Source organism: Oncorhynchus clarkii, chromosome 24 (assembly GCF_045791955.1).
Source record: "Oncorhynchus clarkii lewisi isolate Uvic-CL-2024 chromosome 24, UVic_Ocla_1.0, whole genome shotgun sequence".
Lineage (NCBI taxonomy): Eukaryota > Metazoa > Chordata > Actinopteri > Salmoniformes > Salmonidae > Oncorhynchus > Oncorhynchus clarkii.
The window spans coordinates 11446836-11469785 of NC_092170.1; the positions used below are offsets into that span (position 1 = coordinate 11446836).

At 43.8% G+C, this 22950-nt stretch overlaps 2 protein-coding genes across 3 annotated transcripts; both read right to left on the reverse strand.

The window, feature by feature from the left end:
- Positions 1 to 579: 579 nt before the first annotated feature.
- On the reverse strand, positions 580 to 12827 carry LOC139382834 (serine protease 16). The gene is given in 18 exon segments (XM_071127068.1): positions 580 to 1064; positions 1349 to 1503; positions 2027 to 2206; positions 3343 to 3484; positions 3869 to 4153; positions 4318 to 4365; positions 4536 to 4613; positions 4695 to 4818; positions 5077 to 5206; positions 5425 to 5524; positions 9146 to 9241; positions 9243 to 9297; positions 9374 to 9445; positions 9572 to 9642; positions 10780 to 10830; positions 10960 to 11037; positions 11147 to 11271; positions 12701 to 12827. Coding segments are annotated over 18 exon segments (1977 nt in total). The 3' UTR covers positions 580 to 1004.
- Positions 12828 to 14059: 1232 nt separating this feature from the next.
- On the reverse strand, positions 14060 to 22918 carry LOC139383159 (heterogeneous nuclear ribonucleoprotein L-like). Of its 2 annotated transcripts, XM_071127527.1 has the most exons (14): positions 22750 to 22918; positions 20803 to 20921; positions 20134 to 20371; positions 19956 to 20041; positions 19489 to 19585; positions 19315 to 19387; positions 16611 to 16646; positions 16121 to 16192; positions 15549 to 15820; positions 15332 to 15453; positions 14984 to 15185; positions 14819 to 14876; positions 14622 to 14729; positions 14060 to 14513 (listed from the first exon to the last, which is right to left on the reverse strand). In XM_071127527.1, exons 1-14 carry the CDS (start codon positions 22822 to 22824, stop codon positions 14455 to 14457), a joined length of 1617 nt encoding a protein of 538 aa, XP_070983628.1. In that variant the 5' UTR covers positions 22825 to 22918; the 3' UTR covers positions 14060 to 14454. The 2 variants fall into 2 exon arrangements, with proteins under 2 accessions (XP_070983628.1, XP_070983629.1); XM_071127528.1 differs by lacking the exon at positions 16611 to 16646.
- Positions 22919 to 22950: the final 32 nt, after the last annotated feature.

The window sequence follows — 22950 nt, forward strand, 5'->3', positions numbered from 1 at the left end:
TCTTAGCTACAGTAACATATCTCCCTGGTATATTACATCCTTTATGCAGCAGCATACAATACATGTTTGGACTCATATTGTTGTGCTCACTTGAACAGGAAGGTGGCGCTGCGGTCCTTCGCGGGCAAATTATGTCATCAAACTTTGTCATCAGTCTGGCATTCTCTGGATTTATGGTGCTTTCAAGACACCTGGGAACTCAGAAAAAAAAGGTTCAATCATGATGACGTCAGGTCTACCCTTAGACTTGGCAGTGATGCAGTGTCCTCAGGAGTGACAGAACACTGAGCCAATCGCAGCGCAACGCTCTGTATTTGATTCTGGCTTGCCACACCACCACAGAAAGCACTGAGCTAGGCTGAAACACCTGCATTTTGGAGCTGCCTTCCTCAAGAAAACAAAATAGTGACCATGTTTGTGTGCTGCTTTATTAACTCAATAATTTATATATTTGTTTATATTGTTAGCAAACTGATATATAACACGTATTAATGCCAAAATAAAAAAAAGAATAAGTCCAAAAAAATACAAATACAAATGATTATTTATTTATTTTTGCTAAAAATGTGGGGCTCAAAACACGTGGGGCTCTGCCCCACATGCCCTGAAACTTATATACTGGAGTGAATTCAAGCACACTAGAAAAACTGAAGAAAAACACTAGAAAAACATTAGAAAAACCACCAAAATAACCTTAGAGGACCTGACCCAATGGTCATGTGATCATCATGGGAATAAACATGAAAAGATGGGCTCAGGAAACAGGACCATGTGATTCACTGCCCAAAGTTTGCCACGCACAAACAAGCACATGCACACACACACATAAAATGATTTGCTGTAGGGGCCATAGTTGTGGTTATAGTAATGGTGCATGTGTAATATGAGCACGGAGCTACAGGAAGAGGAGGAGGGGTCACCGCAGTACAACCAGGTCAGATCAGTTTGATGGGCTGAGTGATGGTCATGACAGTCAGATGATCAGGTGACCTGCCTTGGGTCCATCAGCCCACGAGCTTCCAGGCAGCTTCCTTCAGCCACTTGGCAACCTTCCTCTCAATGGCCTGACAAACAGAGACAAAAGACAGATCAGGATGAGGGGAAGAGAAGTTTTCAAATAATATAGACTATGGGGCAGTTTCCTGGACACAGATTAAGATTAGTCCTCAACTAAAAAGCTATTGACCATTGACCATGCTTTTTTGTTTTTGGGAAACCGGCCCAAAGTGTTCAATTGAGACACACAGTTCTGAAGCATACATTACTCTTCATGTTCCGCCATAGCTCACAGTCAGTGTCTCTCTCAGTTACATCAACTTAGTGTTGTCTAGCCTGCCGTGTGCCGTACCTTGCGTGCCTGCTTCAGGGCGGGGCGGTCTGCGACGCCATCGGGGTTCATGTCGGCACAGTGGGCGGTGCCCTCGATGAGGATGGTCATGTCTTTGTCCTCCTTGTCCAAGTCCTCTTCCAGGACGCTGAGCTCGTGCCAGGGGTCAATGTCACCTGACAGAGGTCACAGGTCACAGACCAGAGGGACAGGTCATATACTGACTGTCACACAGAGGAGGCTGGTGGGAGGAGCTATAGGAGGGTGGGCTCATTGTGGCTTCCATACGCTTGATGTTTTTGATCCTGTTCCATTGATGCCATTCCAACCATTACATTGAGCCTGTCCTCCTATATCTCCTCCCACTAACCCTCTCTGATGTCACACAATCACTCACATAGACACAGTACATTGATTCACTGCCAGTGGGTTTAAATTACACTATGATGTAATGAGAGGTCAGGTATTAAACCTCCAACCTCATCCATCCATCCATCCATCCATCCATCTATCTATCTATCTGTTGGGCAAGTAACCGAAAGGTTGCTTGTTCGAATCCCAGATCCAGCAAGGTGGAAAAATCTGATTCAGGGGGGTTGGGTTTAAATACTGAAGACACATTTCAGCTGAATTCATTCAGTTGTGCAGCTGACAAGGTATCCCTTATCTACTGTATCTATCTGTGAAGTCTCTGCTCACCGTTGACATAGAGCACCCTGTCGGTGTCGGGGTGGTCTCCTCCATAGTACTTGTTGGTGAAGGTGATGTGTCCGGGCAGACTGTGCTGGGGGATGTTGAACACCTCAGGACACAGGTCGGTCTGAGCCTGCAGGGTCAGCATGCGGGAGAAGGGACAGCTGGCGTCCTCACACGTCTGGACTGTCACAACAAAACAATGAGGAGGTAAGCCATAGAAATACAATGAATTCCTGTTGAATGATGGTCGGTAGTTCTATTTCTGTAATGTAAGATACAGCTGAGTGGCTATGGGCATATAGTAATACTGATCATATAATGAGTGATACTGTACTAAAGAGTGGGAGCTTTGTACAGCTGGTGTTAATGTGCTGCTTAGGGGGAAATGAACTCTGGACCTGTTTTTCTTTACCCTCCAGTGCCGTGAGCAGTCAACTCCCTGACTGAAGAATCTACCTCGGTTATACTAGAGGACTTGAGCTTGGTAAATGTAGTGGGGTTCAAAATGATTGACATCCTTGATAAAGATGAGCAATAAATTATTCAAATACTGAGCTATGCTACAAAAAATATGGGGAAATTATATTATTTTACACTAATAGTATTTGGTCCCATATCAAATCATATTTTATTGTTCACATACACATGGTTAGCAGATGTTAATGGGAGTGTAGCGAAATGCTTCTACAGTAATGTGGATGCTCCCAATAACAGGGGAGGTTAGCATGACTTGGGGGTATGATCTTTGACCCTCTGTAACGTTCTCAATCATCATTATTCACGATTCATTCAGAATTATCCCTAATCATGGTAGCGTCCACATTACTGTAGATGTGTTTAGAAACATTCTTATTATCTATGCTTATTTATAATAAAGTGACTCCAAAATGACACAATATATTATTTACCATTCATTTCTATAGGGCACAAAATAATATGAAACAACCAGAACGAACTGAAAATACATCCAACAAGTTTGTAGAGTCACAAGCTTGATGTAGGCACTGCGTGCTAGGGATATGCGACCAAATACTAAACACTTGACTACTTTATTTATAAGAATTTTTAGGGGTGTGAATCATTTAGACCCCTACCTTCTAGAGAAAAAAATGCATTACTTGGTAAACAAAATCTCTTTCTCTGAGCAATTGTTTTAGTATAAAATAATATAATTTCCCATATTTTTTTGCATACAATATACTGAATTATTTATTTTATGTGGTCATTATTGTTCATCTTTATCAAAAGGCATGAATAATTTCAGACCTCACTGTTTCTCCTCTAGGACTGACGGTGTTGTGTGGTGGAGTGTTACTCACAGAAGCCGAACTCGGTGCAGGTCTGGTAGTACCACTGTCTCTCTCCATTGTAGGCAGAGTCCAGATTGGTGTCACTCAAGTCCTTGATGGTCTGCTTGTGGGACACATCCAGACAGTGCTCCTCGCCAGTGGCACGGTCTATCTAATAAACGCACACACATAAATATGCATGCACACAAACACAGTAACAGTGTTCTGACTGTTCTGCATCAGTCAAGGCATGGGGATGCACAACTGTAGCTCAATACAGCCCTCTGCTGGTTAATCAAAGAATTGTCACTGTGGGGCTGTGTGTGTGTGTGTGTGTGTGGGGGGGGGCTGTGCGTGTGTGTGTATGTGTGGGGCTGTGCGTGTGTGTGTGTGGGGGGGCTGTGTGTGTGTGTGTGTGTGTGTGTGTGTGTGTGTGTGAGGCTGTGTGTGTGTGTGTGTGGGGTGGGGGGGGGGGGGTGAATGTGTGTGTGTATATGTGTGTGTGTGCATACATTTGTGTGTGCGTGTGTTTGAATATGTACAATACACCTAATACCTGCACCAGTTTGATCAGCCGGTCGTAGGCCTCAGTCTCCGAATCGAAGGTCTCTGTCTCATTGGTCATGATGTCACAGAGCTCCTCAATAGTCAGGATGCCCCCCTCCTCGTTGTACGCCACAGTTCCCATGACGATGTCAGCCAGGCTCTGCATCAGCTCAATCTGGTCCTCCAGATCCTCAGGAGTCTCACAGCACCCAAAGTCCTTCCCAACCTCAGTGGCGTTCCCCGCAAACAGGGCGGCCTCCACGGCAGCAAAGGCCTCCCAGATGTCCCCCACACACTGAAGGAGAGAGCGAGAAAGAGGGGGGTGGAGAGACAGCGGAGAGAGAGAGAGACAGTAACAAGGAGACAGAGAGAGTCAAATCACACAGCAGAAGACTCATACAGTCAGACACTCCAACACATGATTTCAAGCGCCCACATCTACTGTAAATGTTCTCAAACCTTATCTGAACCTCCAACGTCCTCGTCTGCAAGACTTAGACCCACCACCTAGAAGAGAGCAACACCACGGTTTGTTTCCACCGTTTGTCTGTACAGCTGAACATCACATCTACCATGCTACTAACAGTTACTAGTATGTCTACTACTACTACTATTACTATTATTACTACTGGTACCAATACTACTACTACAAGTAGTACTAATGATGAGATCTTTACTTTGTTGAAGGCGGAATAGTCCAGTTTGGCTTTGACAGGAGCGGAGGAGGCCACAGCACCGTAGACCAGGTGGGGGAACTGGAAGAGCAGGAACAGAGAACATGATTTACTATTATTACCATGTAACACTGCTGTCCAGTCCTAAGTATAAATAAAGACCTTTCCCCTGAGCCAGGCAGACAAGGCCCCAGCATAGGAACCTCCGAAGCTGATCCAGGTATTTTTGTCGGAGAGGTCAAAGCGATCGCTGATGTATTGATGGAATTCTGCGATGTCGGCGAGACTGGAAACCAAGAGATGGCAGAGAAAATGAAATGTAATCTCTGCCCAATTCAAGCACACTCAAAAGCGCTCAGCATTTACAGTTGGTTGAGTTGTCAACTAATGTGAATTCAGCATGAAATCCCATTGGATTTAGGTTGAAAGGTGGGTGAAAAAAAAAGCTAAATTCCCTCACGTTGATGACTTTTTGAAAATCCAAACAGTTTTCCACATTGATTCAACGTCATCACATTGACTCCCTCCTCCCACCAGTACTCACGCCTGCTGGCTGGACAGGTCTCCCAGGTTCTCAGTCTCCAGGCCGTCTTTGTTGATGCTCTCGCCGTAGAAACGATGCTCCAGGGCCACAAGCAGGGCCCCGTGCTCCTCAGCCATGTCCACGTGGTGGCCTACAGATACACACAAAGCAGGAGCAGGGGAGAAAAAGGGGGAGGTTAAGAGTTGGTAGAGGTATCAACAAGACAAAAACCAAAGAACAGGCATTGACTTGTAACTAAATACAAGTATCATATTCATAACACCTATGTAAGCCTAACTTATCGTGTCAATGCATTTCCACTTTCTTTTCATATTACTTAAGAGCGTGACGGGGGAGATTTGTGTTTACCTGCCAGCACATCGAATTCTGAGATGGGGCCCTCCCCTCCGATGAACAGGAACACTGGGCCATGAGGACGCTCCCAATAGGCTTCATTCACTAAAAATCTCTGAGAGAGAGAGAGAGAGAGGGTGAGAGGAAGCGAGTGAATAAGAGAACAACAAAACAAACTGCAAATGCATTCAACAAGTTTCTAGTCACAAGCTGTAGTCATTGCATGCTAGGAATGACACCAAATACTACACTTTTGAATATTTAAATACACATATAAGTGAATGTGTCCTAATACTTTTGGTTGGGGGGGCTATGTACAAAAAGTGCTGTCACCCTATGGATGAAAATACCCTCAAATGAAAGCTGACAGTCTGCACGTTGACCTCATAGTCTTTGTACCATTTAAAATCAAAAGTGCTGGAGAACAGAGCCAAAACAACAAAAAATATGTCACTGTACAAATACTTTGGGACCTCACTGTCGGTGCATGTTTCGATGGTCACCTGAGGAAAGGTTTCATCGTTTTGACTGTCGAAGTGGTCCAGGGGTTGGTGAATTTTGCCGTCTCTCACTTCGCATATGGGTTTATGCCCGTTGACTGCGCTCATCAGCACATTCTTCTTCGCTTTTTCATACTGAATTTTACGCACGCGCTCCTTAATCTTCCTCAGAACTCGTCCTATGAAATATAAAATGTGATATGACATATCAAAAGACCAGTGGTGGAAAAAGTACACAATTGTCATAATTGAGTCAAATTTAGATACCTTAATAGAAAGTTACTCAAGTAAAAGTCACCCAGTAAAATACTACTTGAGTAAAATTGTAAAAGCATTTGGTTTTAAATATACTTAAGTATCAAAAGTCAATTTAATTGTTAAAATATACTTAAGTATCAAAAGTACATTTAATTGCTAAAATATGCTTAAATATCAAAAGTAAAAGTATAAATCATTTCACATTTCTTATATTAAGCTAAATCGGACGGTGCCATGTTCTTGTTTTTAAAATGTACGGATAGCCAGGGGCAGACTCCAACACTGAGACATTATTTACAAAAGATGCATTTGTGTTTAGTGAGTCCTTCAGGCCGTAGACAGTACTGATGACCACGTGTTCTCTTGATAAGCGCGTGAATTTCACACTTTTCCTGTCCTGCTAAGCATTCAAAATGTAATGAGTTCTTTGGGTTGTCAGGGAAAATGTATGGAGTAAAAAGTACAGTATTTTCTTTAGGAATGTAGTGAAGTAAAAGGAAAGTTGTCAAAAATATAAATAGTAAAGTATAGACACCCCTCAAAACTACTTAAGTAGTACTTTAAAGTATTTTTACTTAAGTACGTTACACCACTGCAAAAGACGAGAGGGACAGAGGACGGGCAAAGATAGAGATAATACGATTAGATCAATCGTTTGTAGTTGCGCGTAAACGCATATAGAGCTAAATTACGCGCGTAGTTGTTGGTCAAACCACGAGAGCCTCCTAAAACTTGAAAATCAGAATGTGCACATATTCCACTCCATAACAATTACTACAATTATCTTTCGCATTTCGTTCTACAAAACTTGCTGTCCCAACGTGTCACGCATCTTTTTAGGATTGGATACAATGTTGTATTAATTCCGATGGCCTCAGCACATCGCTTTTGCTCATAAGGTATAACCCTCTGCCACCCTCTTATCGGTCTAATTCATATTCGACAGCCAATCCCATGTTTATTTTCATGAGTATTATTATAATTCAATACATACTTAAATGAATAATAAACCATGTCGTCAGGAACAGAATAAACTTTTCCAGATATAGAAGCGGCTCAATTTCTAAGTAGCACTTTGCATAATTATCTAATTATAGCCTATACATCAGCCAATTTCGTTTCTCTGAACACGACAATTTTATGGATTCACCTCAATATTTAAAACTATAGGCCTATTCATTAAAATTATATTTGACCAAAGTGTATATTAGCCCAGAGACACAAGGATGCACTTTCATGCTAGGTTTAGGACCTAATATTGAAGCTTTAAGAGACCACAACTGATGTATAAACAATCTTAAAATGTTCAACTTTTGTTTCAATACAAGCATCATGAAACCTCTAACACAATACTTTAACTTGGTGAAAAACCGTTTTTTAAAACCCCACTTGTTCCATGTGGTTTCTTCATGAAATGACCTCTCCCTAAATATTTGTTCAAATGATTAATTTTGTGTATGGTTTCCTAGAAACAAGGGTTCCTCAACCTACCCCTCTGCCATCTCATGAATTTGATCAGTTAAGTTAAAAAAAAACATTTAAATGCTCAGGTCATTATGGATCGTTAACGTACCAGAATAGACGGAGTTGACAAGGAGAAGAAGGATGATACAACGGCTGGGAGACAAAAGCATCTTCAAGACTCCAACTACGACCTCTGACCTACTGATATAGGTCAACACTATGGTCAGACCACCTTGCCGTCTCAATGCAAGGAGAATTTCTGCTTTTAAGGCGTGACCAAAGTTTTTAATCCACCCCAGGGCTCCCCTGATGCCCACTGTGCGTATTTATAGTCAACAAGTTGGCAATTGAGCATAATGAAGACGCGGCAAGTGAGTCTGGGCAATAGGCATATCTCCTCCAACGGTGGCAGTGGTCCAAACTGGAACGCGACGCTATGAGCATTGGTTTGGTGAAAGATGCTTAAGTTTCATATTTAGGTTTTGAATTGTATGCTCAAAGCCTAAAACTCAGCACAAACACTTAACATGTAGAAACAGGGCACTTTGGCTCAGTTCATTTCTATTTTTATGATGCAGACATTTATGTACATTTGCAAGAGTGTGAGGGTGGTTGGTAGAGTATCCAACCTGAAACCTGCATGCAGAGCCAGCAAGAGAGGACAATAACACATCTTTACAGACAGCTCTGCTTCGGGTGATTCATACAGACAAAAAGGCACCAACACACAAACATATGCAGTCAGGAGGCAAAAGAGATCATTTTTACATTTGTTTAAATTGATCGTTGAGAATTTTGGCAATGGTCCTTTATCAAACTGCCCGGAGTCAGATGAACTCGTGGATACCATTTGCATGTCTCTCCATCCAGTATGAAGGAAGTTATGAGGTATCTACGCGAGCCAACGCTAACTAGCTTAGCGCAAAGACTGGAAATCTAGCGCCAACACCCCAAACTACATCTAACTTCCATTATACTGGACGCAGAGACATAACAATGGTAACACTAGTTCATTTGACTCCGGTTAAGTAGATAAAGGAATTCCTTTAACTTTCTACACCACCCCTCCATCCATTCCCCTTCTCCCCCCGACTTTCCATCGGCTAAGAAAAGTTGAACTCCGGCCTCTTTCTGCAGCTCAGCTTCAGAGCCTGGAGAAAGTTATTGTTTTAGGACTCTTCTTCTCCATGGAGGCCACAGCTGACTTCATGACATCCTCCGTCTGCAGCATGCTCATGTTCCACGTTGCCTGAAGACCGAAGGAAAGAGAGACTGAACTCTTGTTTCAGTGAATAATTCATTTAAAAAAATTGTACATGTCAGATTTGTCTTCCAATGATATGTACTTTATAAAATGTGCCCCCTGGTAGGATACAGTTACCCACCCACCTTATCAGAAAACTACACTTGTTTAAGAGACCCATGGTTATCTGGGTTTGTGTTTTTGATAGCCTGTGTTGTTGCCACGCTGATGTGTGTGGTGTTGTGAGCATCCTTGTAGTATTGAGCCTCACCATGTAGTTCAGGCCCTCTGCCACACTGTGGTCTCTGGAGTAGATCAGGTTGACCTTGGTTCCCTGGACAGCCACAGGGCTCCGGCCTGCTATCTCCCCATGCCATCTCCAGAGCTCCAGCCATCATCGCCTCCTTGTCCGGAAATACGCGGCTACACAGGGAAAGAGTGTATGAATACACAAAACCAACACGCATACGCAACAAATACACGCACGCTGTATCCATACCTGACTAATCCACTTTCCTTGGCCTCATCAGCGTACGTCTTCTTCACTGTCAGAGCCAACTCATTCACCAGGCTGGAGAGGCAGGAAGATTATACAATACTTGGCAGCACTAAGTGTTCCTGGGTGTATGTATGCAAGCTAAGGGACTACCACGCAGCATTGTGTTGTAATGAAAGCATATCAAATGCTTGCTCTTACCTGCGACTCCCAATGACTTTAGGTAGGCGCTGCAGAGTGCCAACGTCAGCTGCTAGGCCAATATCCACTTCCTGTAAGAGAGGCAGACCTTTCACATCACTCAGAGAGACAATGCAGAACGCACAAGTACATTTTTCTCATCATTCTGCCTATCCTTTACTATGAGAGTCCCCCTGGGGGCTGCTACAGAAAACACATGAGAGCAGCTACCAGTGTGGACCATTGTAGACGGTACGATTTTAGCACTTTTATGCAGCGATTTTGCAGTCCCAGACAAACTGTCCACGTCTTGGGCAAATTTTTAGGTCGTAAACGATTGTTGGACGTCTCGGCTCGTTCGGTGTGACAGGGTCTAGGTCTGCCAATTAAGTACCACTACGTGCCGTCCAAGCGGAGGCTGCTGAGGGGAGGACTGCTCAAAATAATGGCTGAAATGGAGTGAATGGAATCAAACACACAAAAACATTTTTGATACTATTCCGTTCACCTCATTCCGGCCATTATGAGCCGTCCTCCCCTCAGCAGCATCCACTGGTGCAGTCCGACAAAGTTCTGGCAGTGTCAGATTTGTTTTGCCTTTATCATGTAGAGTGGCTGATGTTACGAGCCGATCGTGGTGATTGACCAATAGGAACACTGAGTATGCACCCAATAATACGATAGTGAATAGCCAGATGAATATAATAGTTGGATCTAAACATTTACATGCTGTGCAAGAAGAGCGATTTCCCTAATAATCTGGTTTCCATGACATTTGAAATCAGGTTACCTGATGGGATTTTGATAAATGCTCAAAATCGCCAATCAAAATAAGCATTGTACCACAGTGGCATTGTTATTTTGGGGAAGCGTATTTGATTCAGAGTTCAGACATATAAAGTTTGTATGTGAAAACTATTTCTAAGACACCTACTTTAAATTCTGCACATAAGCATAGTTAGGCTTGCGCTACAGGCACATGTGCAGATTAAATACACAGCTGCAGTTGATGTCGGCTGACATAGCCTCGCAAGCCAATCGCAGAATGAAGACAGAACTGAAGCAAATTGTTCAATCTGGCCAGTTTGATACAAAGACTTTAATTTGGTTACATCGCAGTGTGACGTGATAATCGTAAAAGGATGCATCCGACGTACAGTCTGTACAGGCCTTTAGATGTCCCCTGGTCCTCATGGAGTTGATCATTGGGGATATTTAAGCCCACTTACTTTCACCTGAAACCAGGCATCCTGAGAGATCAGATGTGATCAGATCCACTCCTAACGGAACACACGTTATAGCATGACAAGCCGTTATAGTTTTATTGCAGAACACCTTCACGGGAGAAGAGAATCACATTTGGAAAGAATGAATAATATATGAAAGCTTTTGCAAGAATTAACGGTCACAAGCAAATCAGTAATACACCCCCAAAGCTCACCTACAACACAAGCTCCCTTCACTGCCACAACCACAGGCTTCAGACACTACAAGAAAGGGGATGGTGGAAAAGAGAGACAATGCCTTTGCCTACTTGTCCACTATCAATCCCTAACATATTGTACATGAGTAAGCACTTCACAAGTTCATATAGACCTTCTCAATGACGGTGAAGGTTTCCTGGTACAAGGCGATGATGCGTCGCATGTTCCAGGAAGTCCTGGCCATGTCGTCCCCCTCAGGCTGTAAGACTTCACTGGCCATGTCCATGAAGTCAACGCCTACACGCAGTCATAATCCGAAATATATACACTGCTCAAAAAAATAAAGGGAACACTTAAACAACACAATGTAACTCCAAGTCAATCACACTTCTGTGAAATCAAACTATCCACTTAGGAAGCAACACTGATTGACAATAAATGTCACATGCTGTTGTGCAAATGGAATAGACAACAGGTGGAAATTATAGGCAATTAGCAAGACACCCCCAATAAACGAGTGGTTCTGCAGGTGGTGACCAAAGACCACTTCTCAGTTCCTATGCTACCTGGCTGATGTTTTGGTCACTTTTGAATGCTGTCGGTGCTTTCACTCTAGTGGTAGCATGAGACGGAGTCTACAACCCACACAAGTTGCTCAGGTAGTGCAGCTCATCCAGGATGACAGACTCCATGAGGGTGGTATGAGGGCCCGACGTCCACAGGTGGGGGTTGTGCTTACAGCCCAACACCGTGCAGGACGTTTGGCATTTGCCAGAGAACACCAAGATTGGCAAATTCGCCACTGACGCCCTGTGCTCTTCACAGATGAAAGCAGGTTCACACTGAGCACATGTGACAGACGTGACAGTCTGGAGATGCCGTGGAGAACATTCTGCTGCCTGCAACATCCTCCAGCATGACCGGTTTGGCGGTGGGTCAGTCATGGTGTGGGGTGGCATTTCTTTTGGGGGCCGCACAGCCCTCCATGTCCTCGCCAGAGGTAGCCTGACTGCCATTAGGTACCGAGATGAGATCCTAAGACCCCTTGTGAGACCATATGCTGGTGCGGTTGGCCCTGGGTTCCTCCTAATGCAAGACAATGCTAGACCTCATGTGGCTGGAGTGTCAGCAGTTCCTGCAAGAGGAAGGCATTGATGCCATGGACTGGCCCGCCCGTTCCTCAGACCTGAATCCAATTGAGCACATCTGGGACATCATGTCTCGCTCCATCCACCAACGCCACGTTGCACCACAGACTGTCCAGGAGTTGGCGGATGCTTTAGTCCGGGTCTGGGAGGAGATCCCTCAGGAGACCATCCGCCACCTCATCAAGAGCATGCCCAGGCGTTGTAGGGAGGTCATACAGGCAGGTGGAGGCCACACACACTACTGAGCCTCATTTTGACTTGTTTTAAGGACATTACATCAAAGTTGGATCAGCCTGTAGTGTGGTTTTCTACTTTAATTTTGAGTGTGACTCCAAATCCAGACCTTCCATTGATAATTTGTGTGATTTTGTTGTCAGCACATTCAACTATGTAAAGAAAAAAGTATTTAATGAGAATATTTCATTCAGATCTAGGATGTGTTATTTTAGTGTTCCCTTTATTTTTTTGAGCAGTATATTTTTTTACTGTTATATTTTGGTATATTGCTGGTACATCCTATTGATAAGCATCACCCAGTTCAACATGATACAATTGTAAGCCTTTGGGAAACATCTTACCAGCTGTGAAAACTTTTCCAGCACCTGAGACAACCACCCGGCAATCTGGGTCCCCATCTATCTGTGTAAAGCACTCCACCATTTCTCTGAGAGAAAATGGGGATGTACGGTGGAAGAGAAAATACATTTAAGAAATATAGGATTCACATAAATTCATGAACACAGTGCTGTAATGCTGGATTACACAAAAGTACAACTAGAAACAGGAACGCTTCAGCTGTGTTCAAGTAGTGGTGTTTGGGCCAGGTGTTACCCCCAGAAGGCTTTATTCGTGGCATTGCATTTCTCTGGTCAGTGCAGCTCTACGTGAGTGACAGCTGTGGCAGGTTGCAGGTTGACTAACAGACAGTGGTAAAAGGAGTGGGGCCCCCAGGAGAAGAAAAGGCCCCTACAGCACTGAGACCAGGTAGCCACAGACTCCTGTCTGATGATCAGCACCCAAATGAGAGGTAGGAAACAGGGTTGATAGAATACAAATTAAATACAAAGAAAAATTCATTGAATTAGTTCAATAGTTATTTGCACTGTTTTTGACCTAAGACCTGCTTAACCACCTTGCTATCCACCCCTATACAGAATAGTGTTGCATAGTATTTTAACTTTCACCTACTTAGCCAAGACGCTAACCAAACACAGTTTACATTAGCTGGAGTTTAGTATTAGCTAGCAATTTAGCCAACAGTGTTGATATAAGTAATCTATAGCCAAATTAGTTAACTACAGTAGCTAGCTAGCGAATCTGGTCCCGGTCTCCAATAATTATGTTGCCAATGACTGATGCCAGGTGGCTAGCCTTGCTAATTGAATGGATGCGACCTGTGCACAAAACATACATTTAGCTAAAGTTAGCAACGTTTTAGAGCGGACAACCCCATGCATTTTACACTCAATTCTGTACACTTACTTTTCATGAGCGCTGATCAGGTAAATAATGGTATTGCCATTTGACTAAATCAACTCGAGAGTAAGGAAACAAAACGATAGGCGCAGTCGGTCTAACGTGACTTGTCAGTTGTAGTACGGCAGCTAACTGGCTGTCAAGTATTGTTTTTCAAAGCTAGCCTAATGCAAAAAATATACAGGAAAGCAGACAACGGTGTTCACTATTACTGTGAACAAAGAACCCATGCTGTAAATACGACAATCTCAATATCTGTTCCATTATTCTAGGCGCCGTAACATTTGAGTTACGGGATGGAGAAAGGCTTAAAAAAAAGAAGCATTCAATGGGGCAGGATAAATTAGCGTTTCCGTCCAATTAGGGGGGAAATAATTTAACAGAACAAATACAGGATAACGTTAGAATTCGTACAATAGTTGTTAGTAGTATAATTGAACAACCAAATTGTTAACTGGCAATCTGGAATAAAGTTCCTTTATTGAGGGCTCTCAAAAGATACATTACTTGAAATTGATGTTTTCCAACCAAATAAAACACTCCTTCCTCCAAATACAGACTTGTAGAGGCATGGTACTGAGCAGGAAGAGATAAAACAAAAAACACATGGAGTAATAAAAGATGCAAAACAATACTTATACAAAAGCCTTTTCTTATTTCATCCATCAGGAATAAAAACAATCTACTTTACCAGTTCACACAACTCGCTTTTATGAGCTCAATATCAAATAAGGACAAACCGATATGACTGCGGACAAACTCATTAACTGCCTAAAACAGACATGGTCAAAATAGGGGTGAAGACTGTAGGGACGATGGTTTGATGTGGAACATTGTCCATGATTGTGGTGGCTGTTTAGGTTGCATGCTGAGCGGTAGAAAAGCACAGCTTGAGGGTGTATGGGTACGGGCCAGCTGAAGAGACAAAGACGGAAGCTATTAGAAAACAGCAATCACCACCCTACACCATTTTAATAAACAGTGAAATTACTTTATATATAGGCTTAGTGCTTAAACACTTACTTGCGTTCTTCATCTGGTAGTGGTTTATCATGGACAAGGCTTCCATGGCGTCGTTGATCGACTCCCACTCCAACAGCCCTGAAGAGCTGCGCTCACCTGGACCTGCACCTAATAAGACAGCCCAACTCAGTTTAGCACCACTGTCATGCATACCAAATAGTATGTGGTTTCAAAATGACATTAAAATGTACACTTACTCTTTCCCGTGAAAAGTTTGATGTTTGCAGGGGCTTTGACACAAACCTCTTCACAGATCTGAAAACAACAAGGCAGCGGTCAATTGATTTGTTTTGTAGGCACATTGGGTCTTTATTTCACTGCTCCCTACATACAATGGTTCATCAGCATGCTTTGGGACTCACCTGAGTGAAAATCTCTACGGACGAGTCTGGCTGGGCGTTGAAGAAGTGCAGGACGCTGCTGGGGTGCTGAATGCGGTTCTTGGCAGCCTGTTCTGGGGAGGTGAAGCGGTTGTTGCGGGAGCCGTGGAAGTCCTTAAAGCTGGTGCTGCCGTCCTCCAGCTCGTAAGACTGGCCGGGCATGATGGCCTGCTGCTTAGACACACTACAAAGGGAAAAGAGCATGAGACAGAACTTGTACAAGCCTCACAGAACAGTCACTTATTATGGCAAGAGGCAGCGAATAAGATTAAGCACTAACTTTACATGACAAGGCACTAAATGAATAGGCATTTCAGATATACATCTTACCAGACGTTCAGCTTCTGTCCAAACAGGAAGTTGTTGTTGAGGTGAGTGATGGCCCGATCCACAGCGTAACAGTCTCCCATCTCCACCATGGCTGCTCCTGGCTTACTCTTCATAAACTTCACCTGAGGTAGGGGACCAGATATATGGAGTCACTCAATACCAGCAGACTCTTGTGGAAATAACTGATATGGCTTGCCTCCTTTCCCTCAACACTTACCCGCTCCACATTGCCGTAGAGACAGAAAACGTTGAACACCTTATCTGCATTCATCTTGGCAGGCTCCAGACCGTAGACCATGACTACAGGGGAGTCTGCGTGGGCACTGTACTCGCCGGGGGGTGGAGGGGGAGGGCCGTAGCCAGGTCCCCCACCGTAGCTGTGTGCCCCCCCTCGTCCCCTCATGGGAGGACCCATGCGACGGCCCTCGCTGTAGTGTGGGGGGGGCGGGGGACCATAACTGCTTTCGTCATATCCATGGTAACCACCAGCTGGGAACACAAGGGACCACAGGCTCAAACAGGAAACATGGCTTGATAGGGATAAAGGGTAGACATTCCAAAGTGGTCAATTTCACCATGACGAAAACATTTGGTTTTGATGAAAGGTTGGCACATTCCATTAGGCGAGCTAAGAAAATGTACCACACCACTTCGCTGCCACTGCGGGGTACCCATTTTTAGTCATACATTTTTACCCACCACCGGCACTTTGCAGGTGAATTTAGGGTGAGGAGAGCACTACAAAAGGGCCAGCCCGTGTGCGCCCCCCCCCTGGGCCTAAAGCCTTACCGTACTCTGGAGGGTGGTCTCCCAGCAGAGCCGGCGCTCTCACACGCTTGTTGGGGTTGGCACTCCCATCTTCTGAGAGGTGATGAAGGCAGGAGGCAGAGGAAGGAAAAAGAGGGGGGGAAGAGCGATAGATCATTTGGAAAGAAACAGGACAACGCAGCGCAGTAGCGGATGTTCAATTAGAATTAAGGAGAGCACACAAGACGACCTCCACATCTAGAGAAAGCACACTAACCAAAAAAACATCTCCATAGTATATCTACTGCTGCTTCAGTCATGGCATTTTGATGCCAAAGGTTGGATAAGTTTCTATGACAAAATGAATGTGAAATCAACAAACTTATTACTACAGCTAAGAATGAATTAACAAATGCTAACAAGTAAACAGTCCTGAACTCTAGATAAATCCTCAATTTTAAATGTTTTAGCATATGGTATAAGGGAGAACGAGGTGGGTGAGAATGAAGCCAACAGAAATCTGCAAACACACCTCCAGCATTGCTCCCATTGCCATCAGCTTCTGCATCTGTACAGGTACACATCTCATACACATTAAATTCAGGCCAGATTTAACATTCACCCACACATGGATAGTTGATCAAAATTCAGAAAAGCATCACTGGTGCACTTAAAATCAGACCGTTTCAACATTCTACTATTTAAACTATTTTAATACATTCAGTCCATTATCTCCATACCGTAACTAGGATATACAAATACGTCACATTTCAATTCTACCTACAAGTCTCGAAACATTTAAATGCTACATATAGCCCCTTAGTGGAGAGCCACCCAAACACCAGCTTTATTCAGACAAGTCATTCAACAGAGGACAAAATGCCCACAGGGAAAGCACAAGTCCCCTCCAATGGGAAATATGGTGTCACTGAGAACAGGGGGAGTGGAACACCATATCAAGACAGAAAAATAACAAAAATACCTTCAAGGACGACAATATCACAATATATTTTTGAAGACATCCCGAGTGTAAGAAATGGAACATGTGTTGTGTAACAAACTGGGGATCAGTTTACTTACAGCATGGATATATTGGGGGACAAAGATTGAGGCTGGAGACACTGGCTGTTATTTGGCAGTGGGTCCATTACTTCTCTCCGTGTTCATTTCATCCTTTCACTCCACTCCCCTTTGGATGAACATTTCCACCTTAGTCGCATGTCTGCCCCTTTTTTGTGGCAATTTCCATTGTGGTTGGTGGTCCACTCTCCAAGTGTCTTATCGAACACACACCAATGGCAGGCCGTAAAGCAGCCATTTGGCACATTTCAGACCTGGGTCCTCATTAGGCGCAAATTTCCAGACCTGCGTCACATGGAAGGTGTTACACAGGTACTAAAAAAGGTCAAATTTCCACAAAAGAGCTGCATTCAGAAAAAGATGGAGAAACTAGACAGGGATGCATGTTGCAAGAACAGTAGAGGGAGGAAAGGAGGGGGGAAAGAGAAGGGGCAAAACAGAACACCCGACTCCATGAGGTATGCATATATGGGGAGAAAAATATGGCCTGTCTGAATGTGCGTATGCTTGTTCATGTTTGTAGTGTCTTCATCAGTTGTCTGTTGTATTCCTTCCCATGTGACTGGCTACAGCCTGACAGTGACGGTGCGAATCATCTATGGAGTCAGTGCGGCAACAGGAGTGGAGGGTTTTGAGTAGTGTTTGATGTATTAAACACCAGGAGCAGAGCACAGGAGAGCAAAACCACCTGCACCACCAAAGACAGGCAGGTACAGAGAACAGGACAGGGCTGTGTAGTCTTGAGCAACTGGTTTGTATCAGTATGGTTCATCTGTTTTGTGTTTGTGTGAGCATGCTCGTCACTACAGGTCTCTGGATGTTGTCTTTATAGGGTGGGTCTCCTGTGGATGTGTATCAGGTGATGACTTGCAGGTGAGACCTGGGTGATGGCGTGTTTCAATGTGTCAGGCATGTCTTGCTGGGGTCTCAAAACTGGGAGGGTGTGGAAAGCACAGCTTAGTGCCAATGTACTAGCAACCAAACCCCCCATGGAAAATGTGTCATGCCATAGAAAAGGTATAGGGGATGTCTTCGTGGCTTTGGAGCTATGCGGTTGCAAGTGGATGTGTCCTTATTGACGTAGGAGCGGTGAGGTTGAGGTGGTGTTGAGAGTAGTGTTGATGGCAACAATGTGTCTCCGATGCATATATGGAAATGTGTTGCTCCAAGGTATTCCGACGAGAAGCTAGAGTGGCTTTTGTTTTGCAGTATAGTCTATGCTTAAAGTAGCCTGTATAGATGAACAGATCTAAACATTGGCAAGTGCACTGGGAATGAAATGAGCAATTGGCTGTCCGTAGACCCAGCCTCACAAGAGACTCAAGTGGGTATCTATGCTCAGGCTGTCTAGTCTTACAACTTGATGTATCCATGGGCAGTGCATCAGATTGGTTGCCATGGCAAAAATAATACAGATCACTCAGTATGTATAAGTATATTTTTACACAGGCATAATGTCACTGTATCAGACACTGCTGAGAAGCCATCAAGCAGATATTCAGACAAGAATGTATGACATGAATGGCTCAGTGGTGAGATTTACAAGCAACATTCTAGAATGCTTCCTTCCCTCACAATGAATGAGCAAAAAAATGACTGCTTCGTCAGGTAGTTTTATTACTTTCCCAAGCTTTGGTTGCAAGTCAGTCATGTCCAAACTAGAAAAGATGCATGCCAGAACTCACGGGACCTTGATTTGGTACCCTTAGTGCCCACTTACCATTAGATCTGATAGCACTGGGTTAAGGAGGTCACCTTTTTACATTTAATTTTTCCTAAATAGGTGTACAAGTAAAATCCTTGAGCAATAACTAGTCTCTAGTGAAGAATATCTGGCCATTCAGCTGCTCCTTTCATCCCTAGCGTGTCTAGCTGTGCGACGGACAGTGTATCATCACTTCAGTTATAATGCCACTGAAATGGAGCCCAAGACAAGAGTTAACTGCTAAACCAATATTACAGCTGGTGAGAAAGATACCAACCCAGCCCTGCGACCATTTGAAGGAGTTGGATATTGAGCTGGTTAAAGGAGCACTTCCTGTGCTCAGTGGCATTACCCCTGAAGGTCTACCACCCAACCCCCCCTTGCCTCCCCCACAGTGGCAGTAAGGGTGCTGGTAGTGTCAGCAAGGACCACAGATGGCTGTATGCGTTACCTTGACCACTCAGGTTGGGGTTGGTGTAGTCCCAAGTGTCCTGGTCATTCTTGAACACATTTAGACGAGTTGGCTGTGGGAGAACATACAAATTAATTCCATCAAAGCATTTTTCAGTCCATTTCATGGAACACTAGAAGCTCTTCAGCGCTATGGATGTGCATGTTCCTCTACCTTGGCATATTCGATCTTCAGGGTGCAGCAGCCAGAGTAGATGTCTGCCCCGTTGAGGGAGGCCTTCGCCCTCTGTGCACTCTGCACCGAATCAAACGTGTTGGGAGTCAAGGAAAGGACATGCAGACTACAGTTCTGAGAACAGCACCTCGCGCAGACACCATAACACGTTCTGGTAATTCCGGGGCTTATTGCACAAGCCCTTGTTTACAAGTCTTTGTGCTAATACATTTTTTTTTTTTTAATATAAAGAATTCGGGTAAATAGTCTATCAATCATCACATACAGTATGTGATACAAACAAATGACATGTTCCAGAATGCAGATTGCTTGACATGGTATGTAGAGACAGTATGTCAATTTAAAATTCCAGAAGTTTTAGTTTCACCCAGGATTACCAGAGAGCATGCAACTGTTTCACAAAATACCTAAATTTTCAACAACAAAAAACGAGCGGCAAAGGATATTCCACCATGGCCTGAACACCATTCTTCCGGAAGATGACAATCCTGTGGACAGGGCCGCAGTTATTGCAGACCGTGTAGAGCACATCCTGTAGACAAGTAATTCACATAATCAGAAATAATATCGAAGTACACAGCACAACAAAATCAACAGGTTAGGTAGAGGTGGCCCGCACTTTACCGTGGTAACGGGGTAGATTGGGTTCATGATGGTGAGAAGTAGCACATTGTTGACACTTCTAGAATCATCCGGGTCGCCTGGCCGGGAGATCTTCTGGCTGGTGGAGTAGTTGACAAAGGCTGGGTGCCCGGAAATGTAGATCTGGTTGTCATTGGCATACGTCACAGCAGTACACGACCCATTCAGATCCTCGTACTCAACCAGGGCTTGACGCTTCTTGGGCATAACCACCACATAGCTGTAAACAAAACAGTTATATTAATGGAGGACGCATAACCAAGTCAACAGGACACCGTTTCTTTACTTGCTTTGCTTACAGACCAGAGGTGACCTAGCCTCCCCTGGAGTGCTTCTGGGTGAGCTGGCTTTTGTTTCAGCACTGCTCCCACCCACCGGATTCTAGTTGCTCATCGGGAACGGCAGCTGAACACAAGCCTGCACACCCATAAGCTCCTCTGAGGTAAAGATAGTGATCACTGATTTAACAGTAACCAACTATAAATGGTTGCACTGTGTGGAGCAAAATTTTGACTGTGAAATGTGTGCATTGTAAGTGAAGTAGCCGGGGTAGCAGTCTGCTTCTGCCCGAGCCATTTTCCCGTTGTCGTGAAGAAGAAACATGCAGATATTTTTTAAAGCAGACAGTTACTCAATGTGCATATTCATCACCTAATAGCTCCAAACTCCTGCAGAGCCTCCACAAGGTCAGCCTCCGTAATGCCGTCCACCAAGCCCCGCACATGCACAACTGGAGAGGGAAGCGTCTTATGTGGGTCATCATAGCCCTCCTGCAAAAAAGAACAGGCCCATTATCTCCATCTCTTCATTCAATGACTCAATCATGGACACTTACTGACAGTTGTGGCTGCTTCTCATAATGCATTGTTGTCTCTGCCTTCTTGCCCCTTTGTGCTGTTGACTGTGCCCAATAGTGTTTGTACCATGTATTATGATGCTGCCATGTTGTGTTGTCTTCTTAGGTCTCTCTTTATGTAGTGTTGTGGTGTCTTGTCATGATGTGTGTTTTGTCCTATGTTTATTTATTTTATTTTTAATCCCAGCCCCTGTCCCCGCAGGAGGCCGACATTGTAAATAAGAATGATTTCTTAACTGACTTGCCTAGTTAAAAAAATAAATTCAAGCAATAAACGCACGTTTCCCGTTTAGCTCATAGCATGCTTTATAAGAATTGAGGACTCCAATGTATGTAGCTAGCTGACTAAACTCAACTACATGGTGAAATAAATTGAGAGACCAGGCTTTGCATAATTCAGCACCGACTACAAAAACTATGAAAGGCTTACCTGGTAGCCATGCCCTGTGCTGTTGCGTGCTGAAATCCATACTAATCCAATAAACGTTAACCAAATACAACCACCGACTGTGTCCATTGAATCTCAACGAAAGGTGATTGTTACGTTATTTGATATTTTTTTTACGTATGGATTTCGACAAAGGCACGCAACCACAGAGGCTAAACACAAGTTATTTCATTTAACTTGGCAAGCCAGTTAAGAACACATTCTTATCAACAATGATGCATACACCGGCCCAACCTGGACGACGCTGGGCCAATTGTGCGCTGCCCTGTGGCCTCCCAATCACGGCCTGGATTCGGCCTGGATACAGCTTGGATTCGAACCAGGGTGTCTGTAGTGACGTCTCTAGCACTGATATGAAGCCCCTTAGACCGCTGCACCACTCGGGGGCCCGATTTGAATCGAATAACAATTTGTTATTAACTAACTATCCTTGTTAGATAAAATAAAAAAAACTTAGTCAGAGCTGAATTCCACAAAGCCTGCTCTGCTAAACTCAGTTGGTGGAGTTCAAACTTCCTTCACCACGGAGTTGGACAGCTATTAATGTGTAATTACAATCCATTCGATTTCCAATCTAAACTCGATTTTATTCACCTTTGCGGGAAAGATTAACACTACCAGACGAAATGTCATGAAGTAGGGGTAACTATTCAGCTTAAACTGTTGGGAATATTAGTAAGGAAATGTATTTTGTTATCCCTAATATTACGATAACATGGCCCCCGATAAGGTGCATTTCGAGAATGTTAAAATTTTGACTGGGTAAATAAGCAAACTAATTAGCTCGCTAACTAGTTACCGGCTACATCAAATAACAAGTCAATAATGCATCTTACTAGGTTTATTTCAATTTACACACCCACTCGTGTTCGTTGCTTGGCAAAACGACACCGCTAAGCTAGAACAAAGCAATAACGCTACCGCTAGCTACCGTGTGATTTGTGGCGTGGCCTGAATTGCACCCTCCCATTCATTCAAACGGAAAAAAGGCCAGCTAACGTTAGCTAGACAATTGTTGGAAAAACAGAACTAGCTAGCCAGTTAGCTAACTAGCTACATTGAGATATGTTTACTCCACGGACAATTTAAGCTAAACATACACACAGAACGAAAGGTATTTCACAAAAAAAAAAGTTTAACATCGTGGAACAAGGGAAAGCGAGCTAGCTAACGTTGCTGGGTGCAATATATTTTTTGAGTATGTATGTGAGATTGTGTTATTTAAAGAGTACATTGCAATGCATGTGCTTAAATGCATTTTGCTATATCACAGAAATCAGCATTCATTATTTACCGTTGTCATTCCGTCGTTGGTTTTTAGTCTTTTCGTTGCCCTGCCGCCTTCGTAATAACGGCCTGCCATAGCCATGTTGTCCCAGTTAATAAGGTTGGTAGCAGCGACCGTATGAAATGGACGGGAAAGTATTGAAAAAGACACATGGGCCCGCCTTGAAGAGTCCGCTGCGGTTTCCAATTGGCCTAAAAGGCACGTCAA